This window comes from Sorex fumeus, unplaced genomic scaffold (genome assembly GCF_029834395.1).
Source record: "Sorex fumeus unplaced genomic scaffold, SorFum_2.1 ptg000003l, whole genome shotgun sequence".
Taxonomy (NCBI): Eukaryota; Metazoa; Chordata; class Mammalia; order Eulipotyphla; family Soricidae; genus Sorex; species Sorex fumeus.
The window spans coordinates 27551672-27572534 of NW_026606060.1; the positions used below are offsets into that span (position 1 = coordinate 27551672).

The following is a 20863-nucleotide window of genomic DNA, read 5'->3' on the forward strand; positions in this document are numbered from 1 at the left end:
AAAAACTCCTGTGCATCTCCAGGAGTGACCCAAAATGCAAAAAAAAAAAAAAAAAAAAAAAAAAAAAAACAACAACCAAAAAACCAAAAAACAAAAACAAAAAAACCACCTCCTCACTGCCTTTCACCAAAAAAAAGAAAAAAACCCAACAAATACAACAACTCCGGATTTCAATTTTATAGGAAACAACTGAATCATATTTGTATTCTCTCTATTGAAAATATTGTATAATAGATGTCTTATCAGAGCAATCCAAAGAATATAAAGAAAATTAAGAAAAAATCAGAAAAAAAAGTATTATAGTACTTGGATTTTCTTGTAAACTTCTGAAAATTTAATTTCTGTAATTTATTCACATTAAAAATTAAGCACGGGGGTATGGTGCCGCCAGCAGGTCAATCTGTAACTATGAGGCGAGTGCATTAGAAGCCTGATGGTGCCTTCAGACTTCCAGGTACCCCAAAATTGCTGCTGTGCCTTTGGCCAGACCCCAAAAACTTGGGGCAAAGTTTACCAAGAAAGTAAATGGTCAAAAGTTTGGTATGTGGGAGACACACCCACAAACCGCCTCAGGCTCAGCTATATAGTTGGAGGCATGGCCTCTCTGGTTCCTGATCGAACTGCTTAATGGCCATGATCCCAGAGACACAGAGACAAACCTCGAAACCCAGAGGCTTTTGGCAGAAATTCATCTGGAACCCACAGTAGGTTACTGTCACCAGGTCACCCCAGGGGAGAAAGGGTGCTGTCCCTCTGCCTGCTCCTCCTTGGTGGCTCCGTAGCTGCCATCCTCGAGGCCACTGGACAGTCAGGTTTGGGCCCGCAGTGACAAGACACGAGTGGCTTCACAGGATGGGAGTAGAGCCAGCCTTTTCCTCCCCTCCCCAACAAGACCCCGAGTTGTCTCCCAGGAATAGCCTCTCTGACTCCTGATCAAGCTGCTTAACAGTCATGATCCCAGAAACTCAGAAACAAAACTAGGAACCCAGCGGCTTTTGACAGAAATGTGTCCGCTCCCTGCATTAGGTTACTGGCACTGGGCCACCACAGGTGGGAATAGATTTTGTGCCTTTGCCCATTCCCCCTGATGGCTCTGTGGCCATTAGATGGTCAGGTTTGGGCCCTTAGTGACGAGATTGGGGTGGAGCTGAACCTTTACTCCCTGCCCCAACGAGACCCCAAGTCGCCACCCATGAACAGCCTCTCTGGTTCCTGATTAAGCTGCTTAATGGCCATGATCTCAGAGATTCAGAAACAAATCTCGAAACTCACAGTAGGTTACTGTTGCTGGGCCACCCCAGAGGGGGAAAGGGCTCTGTACCTCCACCTTCTCCCCCTTGGCATCTCGGTGGCCACCATTCTCCAGAGGTCATTGGACAGTCAGGTTTGGGCCTGAAGTGACGAGACACATGGGGCCGCGAGGGATGGGGGGGGATCCAGCCCTTTCCTCCCCACCCCAACGAGATCCGCTGCCCACGAACTGCCTTTCTTGCTCCTGATCAGACTGCTTAACGGCCATGATCCAATTGACTCAGGAACAAATCTCAGAATCCAGCAGGTTTTGGCAGAAATCCCTGGGTATTTAATTGTTAAAATTTTGGAATTCCAAAATCTTGCAGCCACTACTGTGGCTGTGCGACATCATATATTGTTCATAACCAACAATAGAAAACAAATTGTCTACTGTTGCCTTTTTGGCAGATCTGAGTGTTGGGGTAAAATTCCAAATAGTAATGGTGGGTCTGGTGTCGAAATATTGAATGTAATTCAAGTAAAGAGAGCGTAATATGGAAATCATCTGCTCCACAGTTAGGGGGAGGGTGTGGGATAGAGTGTATATTGTGGTTTTTGGTGGTGGAAAATGGGCACTGGTGAAGGGACAGGTCTTTCATTGTATGACCAAGACTTAAGCCCGAAAGGTTTATAACTGCTCTCATGGTGATTGAATAAATAAAATTATAAAAAAGGGGGAAAAAAGTAAGGTGGAGTTCATGACCAATTCAATCAGCCTAACAAATGGCTGAGTAAATAACAATACTCCTACATTAAAAAAATTCACTTTGTGCCCCTTTTCACATACTCAACTACATCATATAAATTTTATTCTCCTCAAAACCAGAATGTTTTTTTCTTTTATTATAACTGTTAGAGTTGTAGGCCCCTTCTTAATTTTTACAAAGCAAGGATACATACAAGCACACACATTTTACAGATTTTCTGGAGTTTTTTAAAGGTAAATAACATTCAGTTATGAATATTAATAACATCCTGATTTTTAAGGTTTATTTTCCTATAAAAGAGCGTGTTATATGCTTGAGATTATTGTATCATGGGAAATAGCTAGTCATACAACTTTTAAATAGAATATCTACGAAATATCTAAATGTACTAATTACATTTTTTAATAAAATCACATTTCTTTGGGGAAGGGTCACATCTGGCGACATTTAGATGATCAACTAGTCCCAGGATCCACTTAATGCAAAGAACCTACTCTGTTTCTTTGTACCATATCTCCAACTTCAATCTTGGTAAAATTTTTTATTGTTCTGTCCAACAGTAAAATTTTCTTTTAAACAAAATCAAGTCTTTTAAGCCTATGGTGAATCTTGTTGCCGCTTTAAAAGTATAATTAAAATGAAACTTGTCATTTTGAAGTTTTGCTTAAGAGGAAAATTACTTATTTTGCCCCTTGAACATATACATTTCTGCAAATTTCTGAACTGGTTCAAATACTATTTTCTGTCAGTATCCTAATTTTCATTAATGTTCTATTGAATTTCCTCTTGAAATTCTTTTTGACAATATTATTTATGTACAGATAGCATAGCGGTAGGGCATTTGTCTTGCACACAGTCAGCCCGGCCGAGCCAGGTTCGATTCCTCCACCCTTCTCGGAGAGCCCGGCAAGCTACTCAGAGTATCTCTCCCACACGGCAAAGTCTGGCAAGCTTCCCGTGACATATTCAATATGCCAAACACAGTAACAATAAGTCTCAAAATGGAGACGTTACTGGACCCGCTCGAGTAAATTGATGAACATCGGGAAGACAGATTTCACTACTTTTTGGCTGTTTATTTAAATTAAATCCAAATTAATTTGAAATTTCCATCCGTATGTGAGTGACAATTTTTCTCTAGAATTTATATATAAGCTGTGCTGTTCAAAGTGGGATGTATGGACTAGTTCTGGTTTATATATGATTTGCTATTGGACAAAAGCAAAATAAGTGAGAATATGCATGAAGAAGAGAATATAGTTACTTGGCATTGATTTCATATTCAAGTTTATCCAAAACCTTTTCTACCTTCTCTGACTCATTACATGGAACCAAAGTCCCTACTATGAAACTCTTCCTTGTATGCTAAAAAACAAGGGGATTGGAATGAAGCAAAGATTTTTCCCCCAATATTTTTTTTTTTTTTTTTGCTTTTTGGGTCACACCTGGTGATGCATAGGGGATACTCCTGGCTCTGCACTCGAGTTACCTGTGACAGTGCTCAGGGAACCATATGGGATGCTGGGAATCAAACCCGGGTCTGCATCGTGCAAGGCAAATGTCCTACCCTCTGTACTATCGCTCCAGCCCCTGTCCCCAACTTTTTTCAGTATGCCATATCCTTTTCAAGATTTTCTAGTTCAACTTTGCCTCTAGTCTTTTGGTTTATCTATGACCCCACATCTCAAAGCACTCCTTAGAACTCTCTCATTCTACTCAACTTCAGATGCGATGGAAGAATAAAATTTTTGCAACTCAACAGCCGACTTACAAGAGAATGGGTTTCTGTGCATTTCTGGTGATATTGTCTTACATCTTTATGAGTGATTCCTACATCTTTGAGGGATTTTGAAACTTTCCTCTTACATGATTGTGCTTTAAGGGAATGGATGTGAAACTCTAAAACCTACCATTTTCTCTCCCTCTCTCTCTCTCTCTCTCTCTCTCTCTCTCACTCTCATGTGGCTTGGTGCTGTGGAAAGAGGACAATTTTATTATGTTTTGTAATGTGCAACACTTCATTTTTAAATGTATTTTATTGTGAGTTAGGTTACGTGGTTATAATAGAGTTAATGTTTAAAGTTTTTGTATACAACACTTTAAATTATGAAAATATATAAAACATTATGATTTCAGTTTTAGGCCTTAGCCATAGGAAGAAAAAAAATCCTCACCACTGATTACATATGTCTTAGTGGACTGCAGTCTGTTTGAGAAGAATGAGTTAAAACTACTTTTTATGATTAATTTTATGTTAATGTGGCTGGGCTATAAGATGCAGTGGGAGTTGTTAAAATGAATTTCTGGGGGTTTCTTCAAGGTTGTTTCTGAAAGAATTAGCATTTGAATCAGTAGCATGAGTAAAGAGCATCTTCACCATGACAGCTAGGCACCAAGTCAAATTTTCAAGGACCTGTACAGAACAAAAAGTAGGAAAAGGACAGGGTTTGGTCTCTGCTTGAGCTGGAAGCTCCATTTCTATTTTTTGACACAGACACTTCTGCTTCACTAGAGACTGGGAGTTTATTAGACCACTGATATTCTTGGTTTTCTAGTTCAGAGATAGCAGGCAATATACATTCTTAGTTTGACCAAAAACCAATACACCAAAATATGTATGCCAATTGCTATAAATCCATACCTATGTATCTACTTACCTACACCTTGTATTATTTCTTTTTCTCTGCAAAACTATCCTGTAAACTTCAAATTTTACTTGGGAAACCACATATGTGGGCCAAATATGCTGAATAATTTGACTTCTGAGAAGGAATCCCTGACCTAAAACAGGCTGTTTTTTTTCTAAAAATAATTTACAGACAGATTTATGTACATAATGTATTTCTCTGGTAGAAAAGATAGTGCAAGAATTAAATATATCTTAACAGTGCTTGGAACACAGCATTCTTTTAATAAATGTTAGTTATTACCCATAGCTTTGTCTAACAGAAATACTTTTCCAATGATCTTACTTCAGAAAAAGCACTGCTTGTAAAATTGTCCAAATTGTCCAAATTTTTGAACTTCTCTGTATCCTTGCCCTTTAAAATGAACTTCCCTCCAGGAAGTAGACTACTTCCAACCCCCATCCATTCTTGATTCCGGTTCGTCTTGTGATTTGCTTCAGTCTAGTTTGAAGCCAATTCTCAAATGTTTGCGTGGATTTCTTCTCTGTCTTGAATTTCTTCGTTTGCTATAAACATAGTTCAAAGCTAGTCTCCTGATAAAACCATGAAGAGATAGCTAAGGACAATTAGCTGGAATCAACCAACCACAGATTGAGCTGCTGGCCTGCTATACAATTGATTCCCAGACCACAAAATACAGCACTCTTATGCTGAAATTACCCTACATTGGAAAACTTCAGAATTAAGAACTAAAATAATATTTTCTGTCAAAACTTGGGGCATGGTTCCTCTTCCAATGTCTACCTGTGTTGTCCCAGACTCCTTCCACACTTCTAGCTCTACTCATTATTCATCTCCTATTTCTCTTGGTATCTCTTTAAAAAAATTAAAAATTTTGCATGGTTGGAACATGTTGTTTCACCTGCAATTGATTCCCCATTTGTGTTACTTTTGTAGTTCTTTTTTTTCTTAACCTTTCTTGTAGTAGAACAGTGTGTTTCTCATCTTGGTTTCCCTGCAACTAGGTAGAATCTTGATTTGCTTTAATTTAACAGAAAAGCATCCTTCCAATCATCCTGTGAAGCTAATTTGAACGATCATCTCAGTGCATTACCACTTCTAGATAGGGTGGCAACATAAGGTATTTTCTAAAATGGGACACTTGTGAGAACTAAAAGGGGTACTATTAGCAATTATTTTGAGAAAACAATTAACCAAAACTCTTTCTGTGTCTTACAAAAAAAAGGTGAATCTGGATATGCAAAGCTAATGAGATACTGGAGTGTTATTACAAAAGATACTGGTATACACTTTCCATTGGTAAAAGTTACAGAAGCCAGTCTGCCTTTTAATTTACAACTTTTTTACATAAAACAATGTAGTTAATAAAAAACCTCCAGGAAGTATGTATCAAATGAACAATTTGGAACAATGTTTTGTTTATGTAGGATATTGCTTGAATTTGTTTCTAATAATTATAACTTAATTAATGAAGGCCATATATGCAAATAATTTTCCTTTAGAATATTGTTATCATAGGGGTGTGTGTATGTGTGTGTGTGTGTGTGTGTGTGAAAAATCTAAGTCCATACATTTAAGATAGGTGTTGAATTTGGTATATGAATGTCACACTCAGGCAAAATTTTTTGCTAAAAAAATGAATATGTGACTAAAATGTTCTCATTTTTGTTACTTTTGCTTTATAAACTGTAAACTTTGAGGTAGTATTTTCCCAGCCTTCCTTCCCATATAGTGATGTTTGGGGCTTGGAAGTGATACAGGACTAATGAAGAATAGGTGATATTCTAATGGGGAGCACAATAAGACCTTTATTATTTTATTATGAAACTTTTAGTATACATAATTATAGAAATAGTATTTGTCAGAATAACAGCATCACAACTATCTGGCATTTTTGGTTAACTTGAAATAAAATTTACCCTTTATAAATTCTCCCATGAATTAAACAGCAAAATATACAGGGATAAATCAAAAGTAAAGTCTAAGGGATGGTCATCTAAAATAGTTGATCAACTCTTACTTTACATCCATCTTGAAAAAAAATCATAAAAATTTAGAAAAGATTATTCTTGAGTTTTGTAAATCCAAATATTTAATAATTAAAATATATTTTATATTTAATAATGTCTTATGCTTTCTCGACTTAGATGAAACATTGTAGGTGAGCAAGAGTACTGAGATAGATCCCCAAAGAATCCAGGAGACATTTTGCTTTGTTGGCAACTAAAACATAATTACCTTTAGGAAATATTATAGGCTATTGCTAACTGTGGGGAAAATGAAGCTGATATGCTATAAAACAAGCTGAGGAAAGAACTATTGAGGGACACAAATATCAAAATTGGATTTGATTATAGAGTAGTAGCACTGTCCTCCCATTGTTCATTGTTTTGCTTGAGCGGGCCCAGTAACATTGTGAGACTTGTTGTTACTGTGTTTGGCATATCAAATATGTCACGAGTAGCTCTAGGTAGCTTGCTGGGCTCTCTGAGAGGGGTTGTGGAATTGAACTCGGGGTGGCCAACCAGTCTCTTGCAAGGCAAACTCCCTACCCACTGTGTTATCGCTCCAGCCCATACAGTATATAATCAGTACGGAAAAAAACAGACAAATATTCTTGAAGTGGAACATTTGAAACAGGTTTCAAAACTTGGTTTTTCTATCATTGATGTTGAAAAGGATGATGCATTTCAAAAATATTCCCAACTCAGGGAAGGAAAAATGTGGGACACTTTTCAGTACTAGGTAAGTAGAGATAAACTTAAACTGTAAGGTAAATAAGGCTAGAAAAGCAATGTTCTTTAACATTTCAAACTAAGCATTTTCCTAATGGTGGTATGTTAGTTTGTGCATATAGGTGCATGTAACTACATCAAATACTTTAGATCTGACGTATTCCTGGTAGACTGATTCACCATATAAATATCTGTATTTGACTTCATCACAAAACCAAATTTTGATAATTTTTAGTCATGAAGCTCTATAATTTTTAATTCAGTTCATGAACCAGATTTTAACTTCCTGTTTCAGCATTTTGCGCTTATAGATAGGGTTACTATGTTTTCCTTCCCTGATATTATAATGATGTTTTGTTTGGTTAACATTGACCTAAACCTTATTTTTTGGTGTGATGGGTTTTGATCAAAATAATAACCTTAGGTGGAATTATCTAGCAGCAAAAATAAAAATAAAGAAAATTGAGACTTGTAATTAGGAAAACAGTTAAAACACAACAATCCGGGGCTAGGCTAATGGTAAAGTGGGCACGATATGCACATTTAGCTTGCCTTGCATGTGGCGGATCCATATTTGATTCCCCAGCACCCTAGAGGGTTCCCTAAGCTCGCCAAAAGTGTTTCCTGAGTGCAGCAAGGAGTAAGTCCTGAGCAATGCTGAGTGTGGCCTAACTCTCCTTCCCTCCCAAAACACACAACAAAACAAACAACAGCAGCACAAAATAAAAATAACAAATACAAAAACTCACACTACTTCTAGTAAAAAGTACTAAGGTCCTAATGCACATGTAAGCATAAGGGCTAGAGAAGATGGTAAAGTAAAATCTAAAGAATCAAGTCATCTGTATGGCATCTGCACTAGTATGGAAAATGGTAACATCAATAAGATCAAATGGATCTTGATTAGGAGGGAGGTAGAGAACTACTAATAAAAGATTTTGATCATAAGGCATTTCAGTTTCCTGACTGGTGAATTAAGCTATAATTAAGCTATAATTTACAAAATGTTATTTAGAAGAGGTTAGGAGGAAAGAATGAGGTAATAAAAATTGAGGAAACTTTGCTTTTATCAATATGAACCATCATTTGAAGTGGTAGGAATGTAGAGAGAATAAATTTAACTGATGCTGACATACATGATTCCTCTTTGCAAGCGAATGAGGTGGAGCTGAAGAGTTTGTTGTTCCCTTTGGCCCTCACTCCTGCTTGCTTCTGGAAGTGTGGACATTGCTGTACCAAATTGCGGTTACATTAAACTAATATCAGCTTTTCTTTTTTATGTCGGCATCCAAATTTTCAGGCACCTTCGATACCTAAAAACCATACAGCCATGCTTTAAAAGAACAAAATAATTGGATAATGAAGACAGAAATTCCAGTCTGGTGTATAATACTTTTACTTCCCAGCAGCATAATAACCACTTTGGTCAGGTTGAACCACTGCACAATTTCGCAGCTCTTTCAGAAAAATAATGAAAACAATTAGAAGACATGGTCACATGCAATGGTGAGAAAATAGGACTATTGCCCAATCCTTTCCCGCAGCCATGAAATATCACTGGTTCATCTCCACACTGTGTATTATAAGCCCTTACAGCAAGGGGTTTTGTTTCTTTTTTTTTTTTGTAGCACCAGATAGACACAGTGGCTAACATTAAATAATTCTAAAATATCATTAAAATATCTATTACATCAGACACTTTCTGGATATGTACTTTAATTCATGTTCCTGGCTTTGAATGTTTTATGAGAATAAGATAGAACATAAGATTGATTTCTCACTACTTCTGACATTGATATGGTTTGTTGATTGTAATATTCACTATGGTGATTCTCTATATTACTTTATAATGCCAAAATGCTTCTACATATGGTAATTCATCTGTTTTAGTGGTATCCCCAGACCACAGACAATGGTTAGACACATGAGCTGTTGTAATATCTTGCATGGATTCAAATCCCAGTACCATCTGCTACCTGTGTGATATAGGATAAATTTCATGCCTGAGCTTCAGTATTCTTATCTCTTAACTTCTGATTAGAGTTGTTAAGTGTACTGAATAATATAGAATATGAGAGCATGGAGTGCAATTATACACAGTAAGAACTAAATAAAATGATTACTTTTCTACCTCAGTAGAGTATAAGTATAGTATATGGATAAACTTAGCAGCGTGTTTGAGAAGCATATTTAGAAAAGCATGCTCACATAAATCTGGGCAAGGAATTTCTATGATTTCCATGGGATGAAGGATTGTTATTTTTTGTATCAGATGTGAAGAGTAATGGCAGTAAGCTGTAGTGCTAAAGTGTTGAGGGTATCTTACTGTAAGCTCTGAGTGTCCTCTGCTTATCTTGTTTGCCATTGTATTTCCAAAGCTTTGCCCATACTAGCAGAGCAACTAATATTTGTTTTTTTTTTTAAAAAAAGAAGGAAATGTCTTACTAGCTGGGAATTTTAAATTCAAATTTGAGGAATCAAGTGTGAAAGAAGGAATAATGCTAAATGCAGATCCTTTTTGTATGGGCATGAAAATAAACTGGTGTCATTAATATTCATGATAAATATGTTAGTGACAGAAATAAAGTTTCATATTTCCTTAAAACAGAAGAGTCACACTTTTGTTTTGTTTTTTGCTTTTTGGGTCATACCAGGCAACACACAGGGGTTACTCCTGGCTCTGCACTCAGGAGTCACTCCTGGCAGTGCTCAGGGGACCATATGGGATGCTGGGAATCGAACCCGGGTCGGCCGCATGCAATGCAAATGCCCTACCCACTGTGCTATCTCTCCAGCCCGAGAGTCACACTTTTTAAAACAGATGATTTAGGGAGACTGCCTCTTAAAACCCCAAATTTCATAAGTTTTTATATTAAATGAATTATTAATAATAAACATGATATGATATGTCTTTAAAAAGGACCTAACTTTTTATAAAATTTATAAAGAGCTTCATGTTTGGATTGGCCTTGCCAAAAAATGTAAGAGTTCTTAAAAATTAAAAAAAATTAGAAAGTTTGAATTTGAGTTATTATAAAAACTCTGACTCCCTAAATACTATTTTGTAACTAAATGTCCTCAAATTCTAGGCTTTGAATTAATTCACTTCAAATTCATATATCTAAAAAGTATTTATCAAGAGTCATTTCTGATTCTATGAAAATTCAGAAATTTTAGTATTATATAAGCTGGTGACATTTTTGAAATAATTGGAAAGCATTTATTTGTCAATCTCTCTATTCAATCATTCATTCATTCAACAAATACTGTGTCTCTGCATTGTGCTGGGCATCATGCCAGATGCCTGGAAAACAATAGCCTACAAGACAAGCAACCCTTTTCTTTGTGGAATTTATTTGAAGGAATAAAAGAAGGGTAGTTCTACCCAATGTTTTGGGAAATCTTGCCTTACATTACCTCCCTGAATCTTTCGAGGATTGATTTCTACTTTGTATTGTTGTCTAGTACTGGTTTTACTAATTGGCTGTGTCTGTATGCTGAACATACCTAGCTAAGCAATGAGAAATTCAGGCATTATACACACATCCACAGATACCTATAGATGTTTAAAATAATGTGAAGAAATATTACAGTGTCTTGGAATCCTATTCGCACAGATGACTATAATAAAATGACATTAGATCAGTTTGATTTATCATGCTTAAGAACTGTTTTTATAAATTAGTGTAATTCATCTAAGCCAAGTTCTTCAGAAACAGCCTTGAGTTCTTTTTAAAAAAACACCCCCCCCCCCCACTCCACTTTGTATTGAGATCTTAGCAGTGTCTTAAAAGATAGTGGTAGTTCACATAACTAGAGAATTCCCTATTGATTACATGATTGAGGAAACACAAAAGTCTATTATTCTTTCCAAAGTCAATTGTAATTTAAGCTCATTATCTCTCTGAAGAAGCTCTATTTCAAAAGGCAAAGACTTAAAATGTAAATGACGGATGGAAAGTTTCAGGTATCCATTCTTTTACTGAATAATGCTATTTTTATTTACTTTCAGAAATAATCAAGGCAGGAAAGAGGTTTAAAAAAAATGGTCACCAACCCTAAGGGGCCTTTAATGCTTTAAGGATGATTACTTTTGATTGAAACCTGAGGAGAAAGCATAAATTTTGAAAACAAGAATTTTCTGAAGAAAATTGATCATCTGAAATATCATTTGTACCTGGCATACGACAACATGCATTCTGCATTAGAAACTTAGGTGTGATGCATCCCTAGTTCCTTAACTTTGATAAACAACTTGGCAGACACTTATTACCAATTATGCAAAATAAATGTGAAGACAAAGACTTGCAGAAAATATAAGATATCTTGCTCATTGGGTAGTTGCTTCTGAAACATCATGACAATATTTATATTGAAGTGAAAACAATTATCAAGGAAACTAAATTCAATGAAAATATACCTTAAGCTCCAAACATAGAATGAATTGAAATATGTTGAAATGGCTGTTTTATTATTCCAATGATGCAATGTTTTTCCTTTGTGAAAATCAGTGGAATCACTGGAATAGTTTTGATTTTTTTTTTGTAAAATGATAAGTAAAATATATGTTCCATTAATTTATTAAATTTTCTTATAAAAATGAGAAATATCTTTTTAAAACTGAACACTACTCATGTAATCTCCATTCATACTCATTAGTAGTGCTGGCCCTTTTGTAAATATATTTTACGTAATATTCAGGACCTTCCCACCCAAGTTTTCTCTACTGAAAAATGTTTTTAGGGATGGGTATCTCTGACCACAGCAAGTCTTTGTTGAAATTGGTATAACTTTTCATGCCCTTACTGCTTGTTTTTACCTGGGTGATAAAAAATAAGTGAAAATAAATGACAAAAATACCACCCAACGGGGAAAAATAAAATATATTAGTTCAAAGACTGGTTTTAAATTATTTTTAAGGAGAAAATTCCTAAAATGAGTTCAGAAAATTTTACTTTGAAACTATCTGAAATGTGAAATTTATTGTATCCTGAAGCTTCTGCACTTGAGAAAAGGGAATATACAATTATTTGCCTCAGCTTTAATGACCTATATCTAGAATACTTTGGATGGAAATTTATTTTTATTTCAGGAACTTGTGTTTGCTTACGATGTATTTAAGTGCCAAAGATATTCCAAAATAATTATTGTCTCTAGTCATTCTATGGACTAGAGTTGGGTCTACATGCCTAGTTTGGCATAACATAAAGTAACAAATTATATTGGTAGTTCTCAAAGAAATTTTTCCAGTAAGTGAGGCTTTCTGAAGGATATGCCATTGTTATTTACCTACATGAATATATGTAATGAAGCAGGTATATTTTCCCTTTTAGAAGGAGCAGCATCTTTCCATTCACAATATCATATGCCTGATTTTAAGAGGAACAATACATTTGGTCTTAAATTGTCAAAAATATCCAATTTATATTTGGAAAAAAGATTCTAAATTTGAGTGACATATATATTTATATATATATGAACTTACATTGTAATTTAGCTTTATAAATTCTAAGCTTTAAAATATGAATAGAATTCTATGATAGCATGTCAATGTAGGTAGAGATTCAGATTTCTTCAGTTTAGCAATTAAAAATATAAAACCTAACAAAAAAAAATACCGAGAGCAGGGTTCTCTATATAAACATCATAAGATCAGGTCATGAAGCTAGATCATTACCAGTATTCTCTCACCAGACTCATAACACTTGGTAAGAAAAGACCTGGGTTTATAACAAATACACTCTGATAATATATATTTTATGGAATAAATATACATTATATTCTGTTAGAATTAATAATAAATACAAGCAATAATTAAAAAAAATACAGTACTAGAGTTCTCTAGCCTTGCTTCTAGCAAATTAAAAGTTGTGCCCAAATTTCCCCACTCTATGAATGCCTAATAAAATTCACGGAAACAGAAAATAGAAAGCCAGTTGCTTCTAGAACCTGAAGACTGTATAAATATTATATAATAACTTGCTGTTTTTAAGAGGGGGATAAGGTTGAATGTACAATTTACTGGAATTCTGACAACTCAGCAACAGGGAGGAGGAACTGGGTTGGGTGTAGAGCCACGTGTAGGTTTAAGTGGTGACACTTTGAACTGAGGGAGATTGAACTACAGCCTAATGAGAGACTTGTTGATCTCTAGAAAAAAACTATAGACCAAAATTAATCCTGGCCCTGGTGTTTCATTTGGAAGTCACAGACTTTATTCTTTTTGTATGGTTTCAGTGTGCAGACTGGAAAAATCTCTCCCTTTCCACGTGAGATTTCCCCCTGCTGTGAATGAAAGGTCTGGGTATATAAAGAACATGTGAGTAGTGGGTGTCAGCCTCAGAAAAAGATGTCGAGTTGCCTTGGAAAAGAATTTATACACCACGTGGTCACGTGTTCCCAGCTTTTTGACAGGTATAATTATCAGTGTGTCTCCTTTTTTCTTTTACTATGTGCTGGGATTCTGAAGCACGGTTCCAAATTTGTGACTTTCAGATGTTTGGTCAAGTTGCTATTCTTGCAAGATCTGCAAGGGAAGAGAGTAAAGAAAAATCAGCGATTAGGATTCATTTGTCAACGACAATATGCTAAAAATATCAAAAGAGCATGTGCTATGGGAGAATAGCAAGGGTTATTTTAGGCACATCATTCATGCATAATCTTCCGCATTGGAAAAAAATGTTGGATGTTTGCAAAGGAAGTAATTATTAAATGAGGATGAGAAAGATAGCTATTTCCCCAAATGAAATAAAGAATACTAGTTTGGAAACATTTCAAATGTAAAACACTTCTTCCTCCAAGTCTCAGATGACTATTTTTCTTCGTGAAGAAATACTTTTACATTATGACTCAGGATAATTCGTAACAAGAACGTTGAGACACATATCAGCAAAAACCTCTCTTTGACAGGCTACAAGCACCAATATCCTCTGAAGAACAGATTTGGCCAGATCACTTGGCATAAGGTCATCTTTATGAGTAGAGCACAGCAGGCCACTGCCCACAGAGTAGACGGGGCAAGAGCCTCTCATTCTTACCCGCCCCCTAATAGAGCAATATGGAACCACTTGTTTTAGAGAGAAAGGTGGTTTTCCATTTGTTTTTAGAGATGAAGAGTTTATATACTATATAAACCATAGCCTTCATCAAATTATTCTGGTTAACATGAAAAGGGAGGATGCTTGTCTACTATCTTCTCTGCATTAATACTTTTTTTTAGGTTCCCCGTAGACATGTGCTAAGAAGCCTGCAGAACATTGAGAAGACCAGAGGGGCTTGAATGAGCCATCATACTTCATCACTAGTCATATGACAAGACATTACATGAAAAGCATGATCTGCCATAACATTTTACTACGGCAACACAGCCAGTATAACTATTGCTGCTGCTACTATTACTACCACTTCTATTACTAGTAGTTAAAATTTATTGAAGATCCACAACTTGCCATAAATTTTGTTAAGATATTTGCATATTCTTATTTAATTTCCATAACATACTGGACCATTTTTACTGAGTCTTATTATATTGAATAACCTCCTAAAGGTCACTTAGTTACCAAGTGACAGATTTAGAGACTGAGCTTTTGACAAGTTAATTTGTCATATATTTTCAGGTACCAAATGAGTATGATTTAGAATAGGTATATCTTAGTAGGCATCTAAGAATATGCCCAAAGCTGAATGAACACCGAGCAGCCGAGGTGCTCAGTATTTCATTGAAATACTAATTTTGGAAGTATCACCTGCACCTCACTTTCTCGTTAATAAAAATGTTACCATTTACCCTCAATATCATGATTTAGCACTGCATTGTAGCACTTTCCTCCCATTGTTCATCAATTTACTTGAGCGGGCCCAGTAATGTCTCCATTGTGAGACTTGTTGTTACTGTTTTTGGCATATCAAATACACCACGGGTAGCTTGCCAGGCTCTGCCACGGGGGTGGCATACTCTCAGTAGCTTGCCAGGTTCTTTGAGAGGGGTTGGAGGAATCAAACTCAGGTCCGCCGGGTCAGCCGTGTTCAAGGCAAACGCCCTACCCGCTGTGCTATCGCTCCAGCCCATCATGATTTAACACAAAAAAAATTATAATTATTTTATTCTTACATAAAAACCTCTTTTCTATAATACTATAAATTTTGTTAAATAACATTGAAAGTTTTAAATAACCCCCTGGGGTAAACAGAATAACAGTACTCAAAATATCTCTACTTCTAAACTGTAGAACTTGTGAAAATGTTTTATTTTAGGGTAAAAGTTGCAGAAAGAGCAAACGTGCTATAAGGTTGTACTTTAGATAGTCTCCTGAATTACCTCAATTATGTAAATAAAAATGGAAGAGGAAAAGAGAAGAGTCAGGGTAGGGGATGTGATGATAGGAACACAGGGAAGATTTGAAGATGGACAGAGGAACCCAAAGGGAACCCAAGGGAAGGAGTGTGGGTATTCTTGAGAACTTGAAAAAGAGAAGGAGATACATTTTTCCATTGCTCAGTAAGACTGTAGTAGATTTCAGACCTATAGAATTATAGTAAAATAGATCTGTGTTCTTTTAAATTACTAAATTTGGTGCAATTTTTAAGGATAGTAATAAAAACCAAATAGCTATACTCTGAAGTACTCTGAAGTATGTGGTATAGCTCTGAAGGTTTAGGGTGACTAGTAGTGAGGGTGAATTTTGTAGCTCCAATTTTAAGCAGTATGACAATAAATATCTAGAAAGCTCATGGAATGTGTCGATGAGGACTGACCATCAGCAAGGGCATTCCCTGCAGAGAGAGCAGCAGCAAAGTACCTAAGAGAAAACAGGTTTAATTCCATGTTTCTGGATTTGATCTTGGGTTATGAAATATGATGATTAAAAAAATTCTATATGTTGGTTTCATTCTTTAAAATATTTAAAACAGTAGTATTAAAGCTCAGAGTTATTATGAAAAATTGAAATATGAATTGGAGGTATTAAGATAAGTTCTTAGCATACCTAAATTGCTTAATAAATATTATCTAGCTTAGTATTATGATTCTTTTTATGGTCCATTTTTCTGCTCGATGACTAGGATCCAATTTAATCAAAATTATCTTCTGGGACCTGCTCTTCCCAGTGACGAGGCTGGCAGCACAGTCAGTGGTTGCCTTGATCAGATCATAAGAACTTGGACAGCAGAACTGACAGTTGGGAGGAAGAGAACAGTTACAGGCAAAAAATACGGAAATAGGGGCCTGAAGTGAACTCAGGAAAAACAAGTTAGCAATGCCACTGGCAAATGCCAGCATCTTTATAAATCTGTTAAGATCAAGCCTTGTTTCAAAGGTAATGAATTCTCCAGTGAGTTTCAGAAGTAGAAAGTCACAGAAATTAAACATGGATTTGGTCTGGACTTTCTCAGGATCTTGACATTTCCAGAAAGATTCCTCTTACTGTTTGTACTCTTTAGATATATATGTGAAATATGGATACAAGGAAATCAATCTTGCAAAGGAGGTGTCTTTACTGACTGTACCCCCAGAGATCTCTGAACGTTTCTAGGGATGACCTGTGTCACCCTAGTAACCCAGGTCATCCCTAGCACCTTGGGCTCTGAGCAGCATCGCATCCTTGGGTATTCACACTGATTCACAGACAAGTTAGCTGAGAGTCACCTAGAGGGGACATCAGGCCTTCTAACAACACTTGGTAGATCTCGCCTCTCACAAATGTAGTACTCTACGTCACAAAATGGGCGAATGATAAAATCTCTACCCATAGTCTCTATTTAGATGTTTGCTATATAATTGTGTGATGGATCTATATTTCAGAAATAGAATCTACATCTCCTGATTATCAAATAAGGACATTAATGGAAGTAACAATTGAGTTTTATTTTAGGAGAATTTAATGTTAAAAAATGGCCTAGGAGACATTCTCTATACACTATTGCATGCAATTTATTTTCCACATAGATTCACCATTTAACATTGCTAGTTTCTTCACAGTGTATCGAATAAAAAAAATTCTTATTTAGAAAACATACATTGTATTTATTATAATAAACAGTAAGATATCTGGCACAAATTTGGCTCTATCCACTCTTTGTTGACTAGGTAAACCTTAAAAACCAATCAGATATCTGTTGAAAATAAAAAAGTCAAATTTCTTACAAATCTCAAAACAAAAGCAACCACAGTATGAATTAGAAAGTGTAAAAAATTCTATTTAATCCTTTAAAATTGAATTAAAAGTCGATTGTGAGATAATTTAGGTATCTTTGACTGAATTCATTATAAGATCCATGAATAACATGACTGGGCTCTATTTACACTTGACACAGTTACTAGGATTCCATCTCTGTGGGCCATACCAGCATGAATTACAAATACTCTACAGAGTCAGGCACAAAAATATATGATGTTCAGTAAATAGAACTCTATCATAACCTGTGCAAAATAATATATTGCTTTTAATTAAAAATCTTAGGATTTGATTATGGAACAAAATAAAAATTTTAAGGCGATTTAATAAAGAAGGAACAGATAAATGGAAGTGAGTACATGGCCTAACAAATATTAATTACCAGGATGTAAATTTCTAGATTTTAATGACAAGCATTATAGTAGAAGCTTTTAATAAGACTCAATAAGTCTGAATCACAGCATATAGCTTTCAAAGTACTTCAGAGCAACTTCCTACGGACTAATGTCGTAAATCAATAAGGAGAGCTGCTACTAGTCTCAAACATTGAGGATGAAAAAAAAAATAGTGGAAAGAGCATCACTGTTTACTTTAAAGGAGAATAGATTATTTTTTAACAAAAGGGTCTTTAAAAATTGTGAAGAGGATTGTGAAAGTGCAGATGTGAAGTATATTAGGAATGGATAAGGAAAAAAGCATATGAGTGAAATTGGTTTATCTATATACATTCTTCTCACTACATTTCAAATATATCATTCTAGCACAAGTCACATTTTTTCTTGCCATCTATGAGCCTCGTAATTGGTCTGTTTATATTCTTACTCTACAAGCTTCTATTCATCCCAGAGAATTCAGAGTAGTCTTCGTTTTTTTAAACATAAATCAGATCACGCTATTCCCTTGCTTAAAAAAATCCCATTGTTGAGGTGGGTATACTGGTGATGGAAGCAGTGTGGGAATTATGTGCATAAAAACCATCACTAATTGTACTGTAAAACATAAAAACCTTAATTTTTAAAAAATTTAAAATGAAATGATCTAAAGAATATAGCTTAAAAAAAAGAACACAAAAAATTCCCATTGTTTCTAAGCAATCTTTCAGTGGTTTACAGAAGCGTCATCCAACCTCCATCTATTTCACTTTTCTCATTCTCCCCTAAATACCCAGTTTCTCTCTGTTCAATAACACATAGCTCATGCCTGCCTTAGAGCTAATGAATCATCAGTTTTCTTCTTTTATGCTCATTTTGTTTTCTTGTCATCCAGTCTCAGCTTAAATGTTAGTTCCCTTGAGAATCCTTCCCTGATTGCCTAATTTTAGTTTTTCACCTAGTCTGTCTCCATCAAAGCAACTTATCTTAATTCTGCAAAGTCCTGGACTGTCCCCACCAATTAGAATGTAAGCACTATGAGAATACTTCGCTTTGCTTTTGCTGTTTCTACTACTCAATGAACAGTCTCTGGCCCATGCAGTGTCAGATTTTTGCTCAATAAACCTACCTTTTATAATAGAAAACATTTTTGATAAAGAAAAAGCTATTATATATAAAAAACAAAACCATATATATAATAAAACCACATATATAATAAAACCATATATATATGACAAAACTGGCAAACTGTAAAAGAAGGAAACGTACTGTTCAATTCTCAGGACTATCTAAGGTTGTTGAATCCCAAACTTTTTACTTTTCCAGGTAGTCCTTTCTAGGAACCTCTCCCTCTCTCCTCTCTCTCTCTTTCTCTCTGTCTCTCTATCTCTCTCTCCTCTCTTCTCTCCATCTTCTCTTTCTCCCTCTCCTCTCTGCTCTTTTCTCTCTCCTCTCTTCTCTCTTTCATCTCTCCCTCCTCTCTGCTTTCCTTTCTCTCTGTTTCTCATTCTCTCTCTCTCGAAAGTCTCAAGTCCTATCCAGTGTAAATTGTAATCTGATATTGAATGACTTCAAAACATTTCCCATTATTTTCCCCAAGAACATTTGAATATAATTTAAATACATGTTTTAGACATTGAAGTTACTAAAAGATACAGTTTCTACCAAAGTGAAGAAAATTTATAATTCAAGAATATCTGATGTTGATAAGCAAAATATCTGATACAGTAAGGCGGTACAATCAAAAGAGAAGAGAGAGAGACTTTCAGGCTACTTGCTTGAATGTTTTTTTTTTTTTTGAAGAGTGAGGATAATACATGACTAGCACACAGCGAGTTCAGCTGATGGTGACTATTATAATTCTCTCATATCTTCTTAACAATATATTAAGTAGAAGTCATTCTAGTAATTCTAAGTCATAAAATGCACTTCAGAAAAGGAAGATGCTTTGAAATTCAAAAATATTTTTAAAGTACACAATCAAAAAACTATATTTGATTGTTCAAAGAAATTTTCAAAATCTCCCAGAGGTTGGACACTGTCAGCCCTTTGCATCATCCTTCACCTAGGAAAATTTTTACAGCAGATTCTATTCTCAAGGGGAGGCTTCCAAGAATCTGAGGAGCAGCACTCGACACTCTAGCTACTCTGCTGTGCAAAGACAAGTAGCCAAAGCAGGGAATGGCGGATGAATGTCACACTATGTGGTCATCAGCTATGTGGCTGGGGATCTAGATTTGGACAGAGTTTTCTTTATATTTAACGTTTCTCTTTAGGTGAAAGTACCTGAATCCTACAGGGCATATTATTTCCAAAATATCTCACATTTGTAGGAAATGTGAGTGACTGACACAGAAAGTAAGCAACTACATTGTTCACAAACATTTTGGGATGATTGAGCATTTTAATTTTTTTTACAAATTATAGTTGTCTATTAGGAATTCTTTCTCTCTATATATATACATATGTATATATATATATATATATTTAGATGGTATTTCTCACCTATGACATGTGGTTTTGCTGTGTCTGTTGTTGCTGCTGCTGTTGCTGCTGCTGAATTAACAGTTGCTGCTGCTGCCGACGCCGGGCTGTCCGGAGTTTTTCAAAGCGAGCCTCCATTTCTTCCAGAACTTTTGGGGTATATCGTACGACCAGCTTGACGCTGTCCTTAGCAGCTTTGAGCAGCTCCACAGCTTTTTCATGGTGCTCTCCTTCCACACTCTGTAAAGGCAGAATTTCCATGTACATATGAAATGATATCATATTCAGATTCCCAAAGTTTGAGGTTTCAGGACTGCATGGAAATTAGAATTTATCCATGTTATCTTCATTGCTTATTGTGTTATAGTTGATCTATCAATGGTTTAGGGTAGGCTGAAGGGAGTAAGTTAGGAAGGTAAACATCAATAAGAATCAAAATGATGACAGTGACAT

At 35.6% G+C, this 20863-nt stretch overlaps 1 protein-coding gene across 3 annotated transcripts in view; it reads right to left on the reverse strand.

Annotated features, from left to right (window-relative positions):
• Nucleotides 1-8761: 8761 nt before the first annotated feature.
• Nucleotides 8762-20863, reverse strand: part of LIN7A (lin-7 homolog A, crumbs cell polarity complex component) — a 147977-nt gene continuing 135875 nt past the window's right edge. For all 3 annotated transcript variants that reach the window (XM_056116308.1, XM_056116300.1, XM_056116316.1), the window contains 2 exons: nucleotides 20432-20650; nucleotides 8762-13909 (listed from right to left, as the gene is read on the reverse strand). In XM_056116308.1, coding sequence (XP_055972283.1) covers nucleotides 20432-20650 — 219 coding nt within the window. In that variant the 3' untranslated portion in view covers nucleotides 8762-13909. The remainder of the gene's footprint in view (nucleotides 13910-20431; nucleotides 20651-20863) is intronic.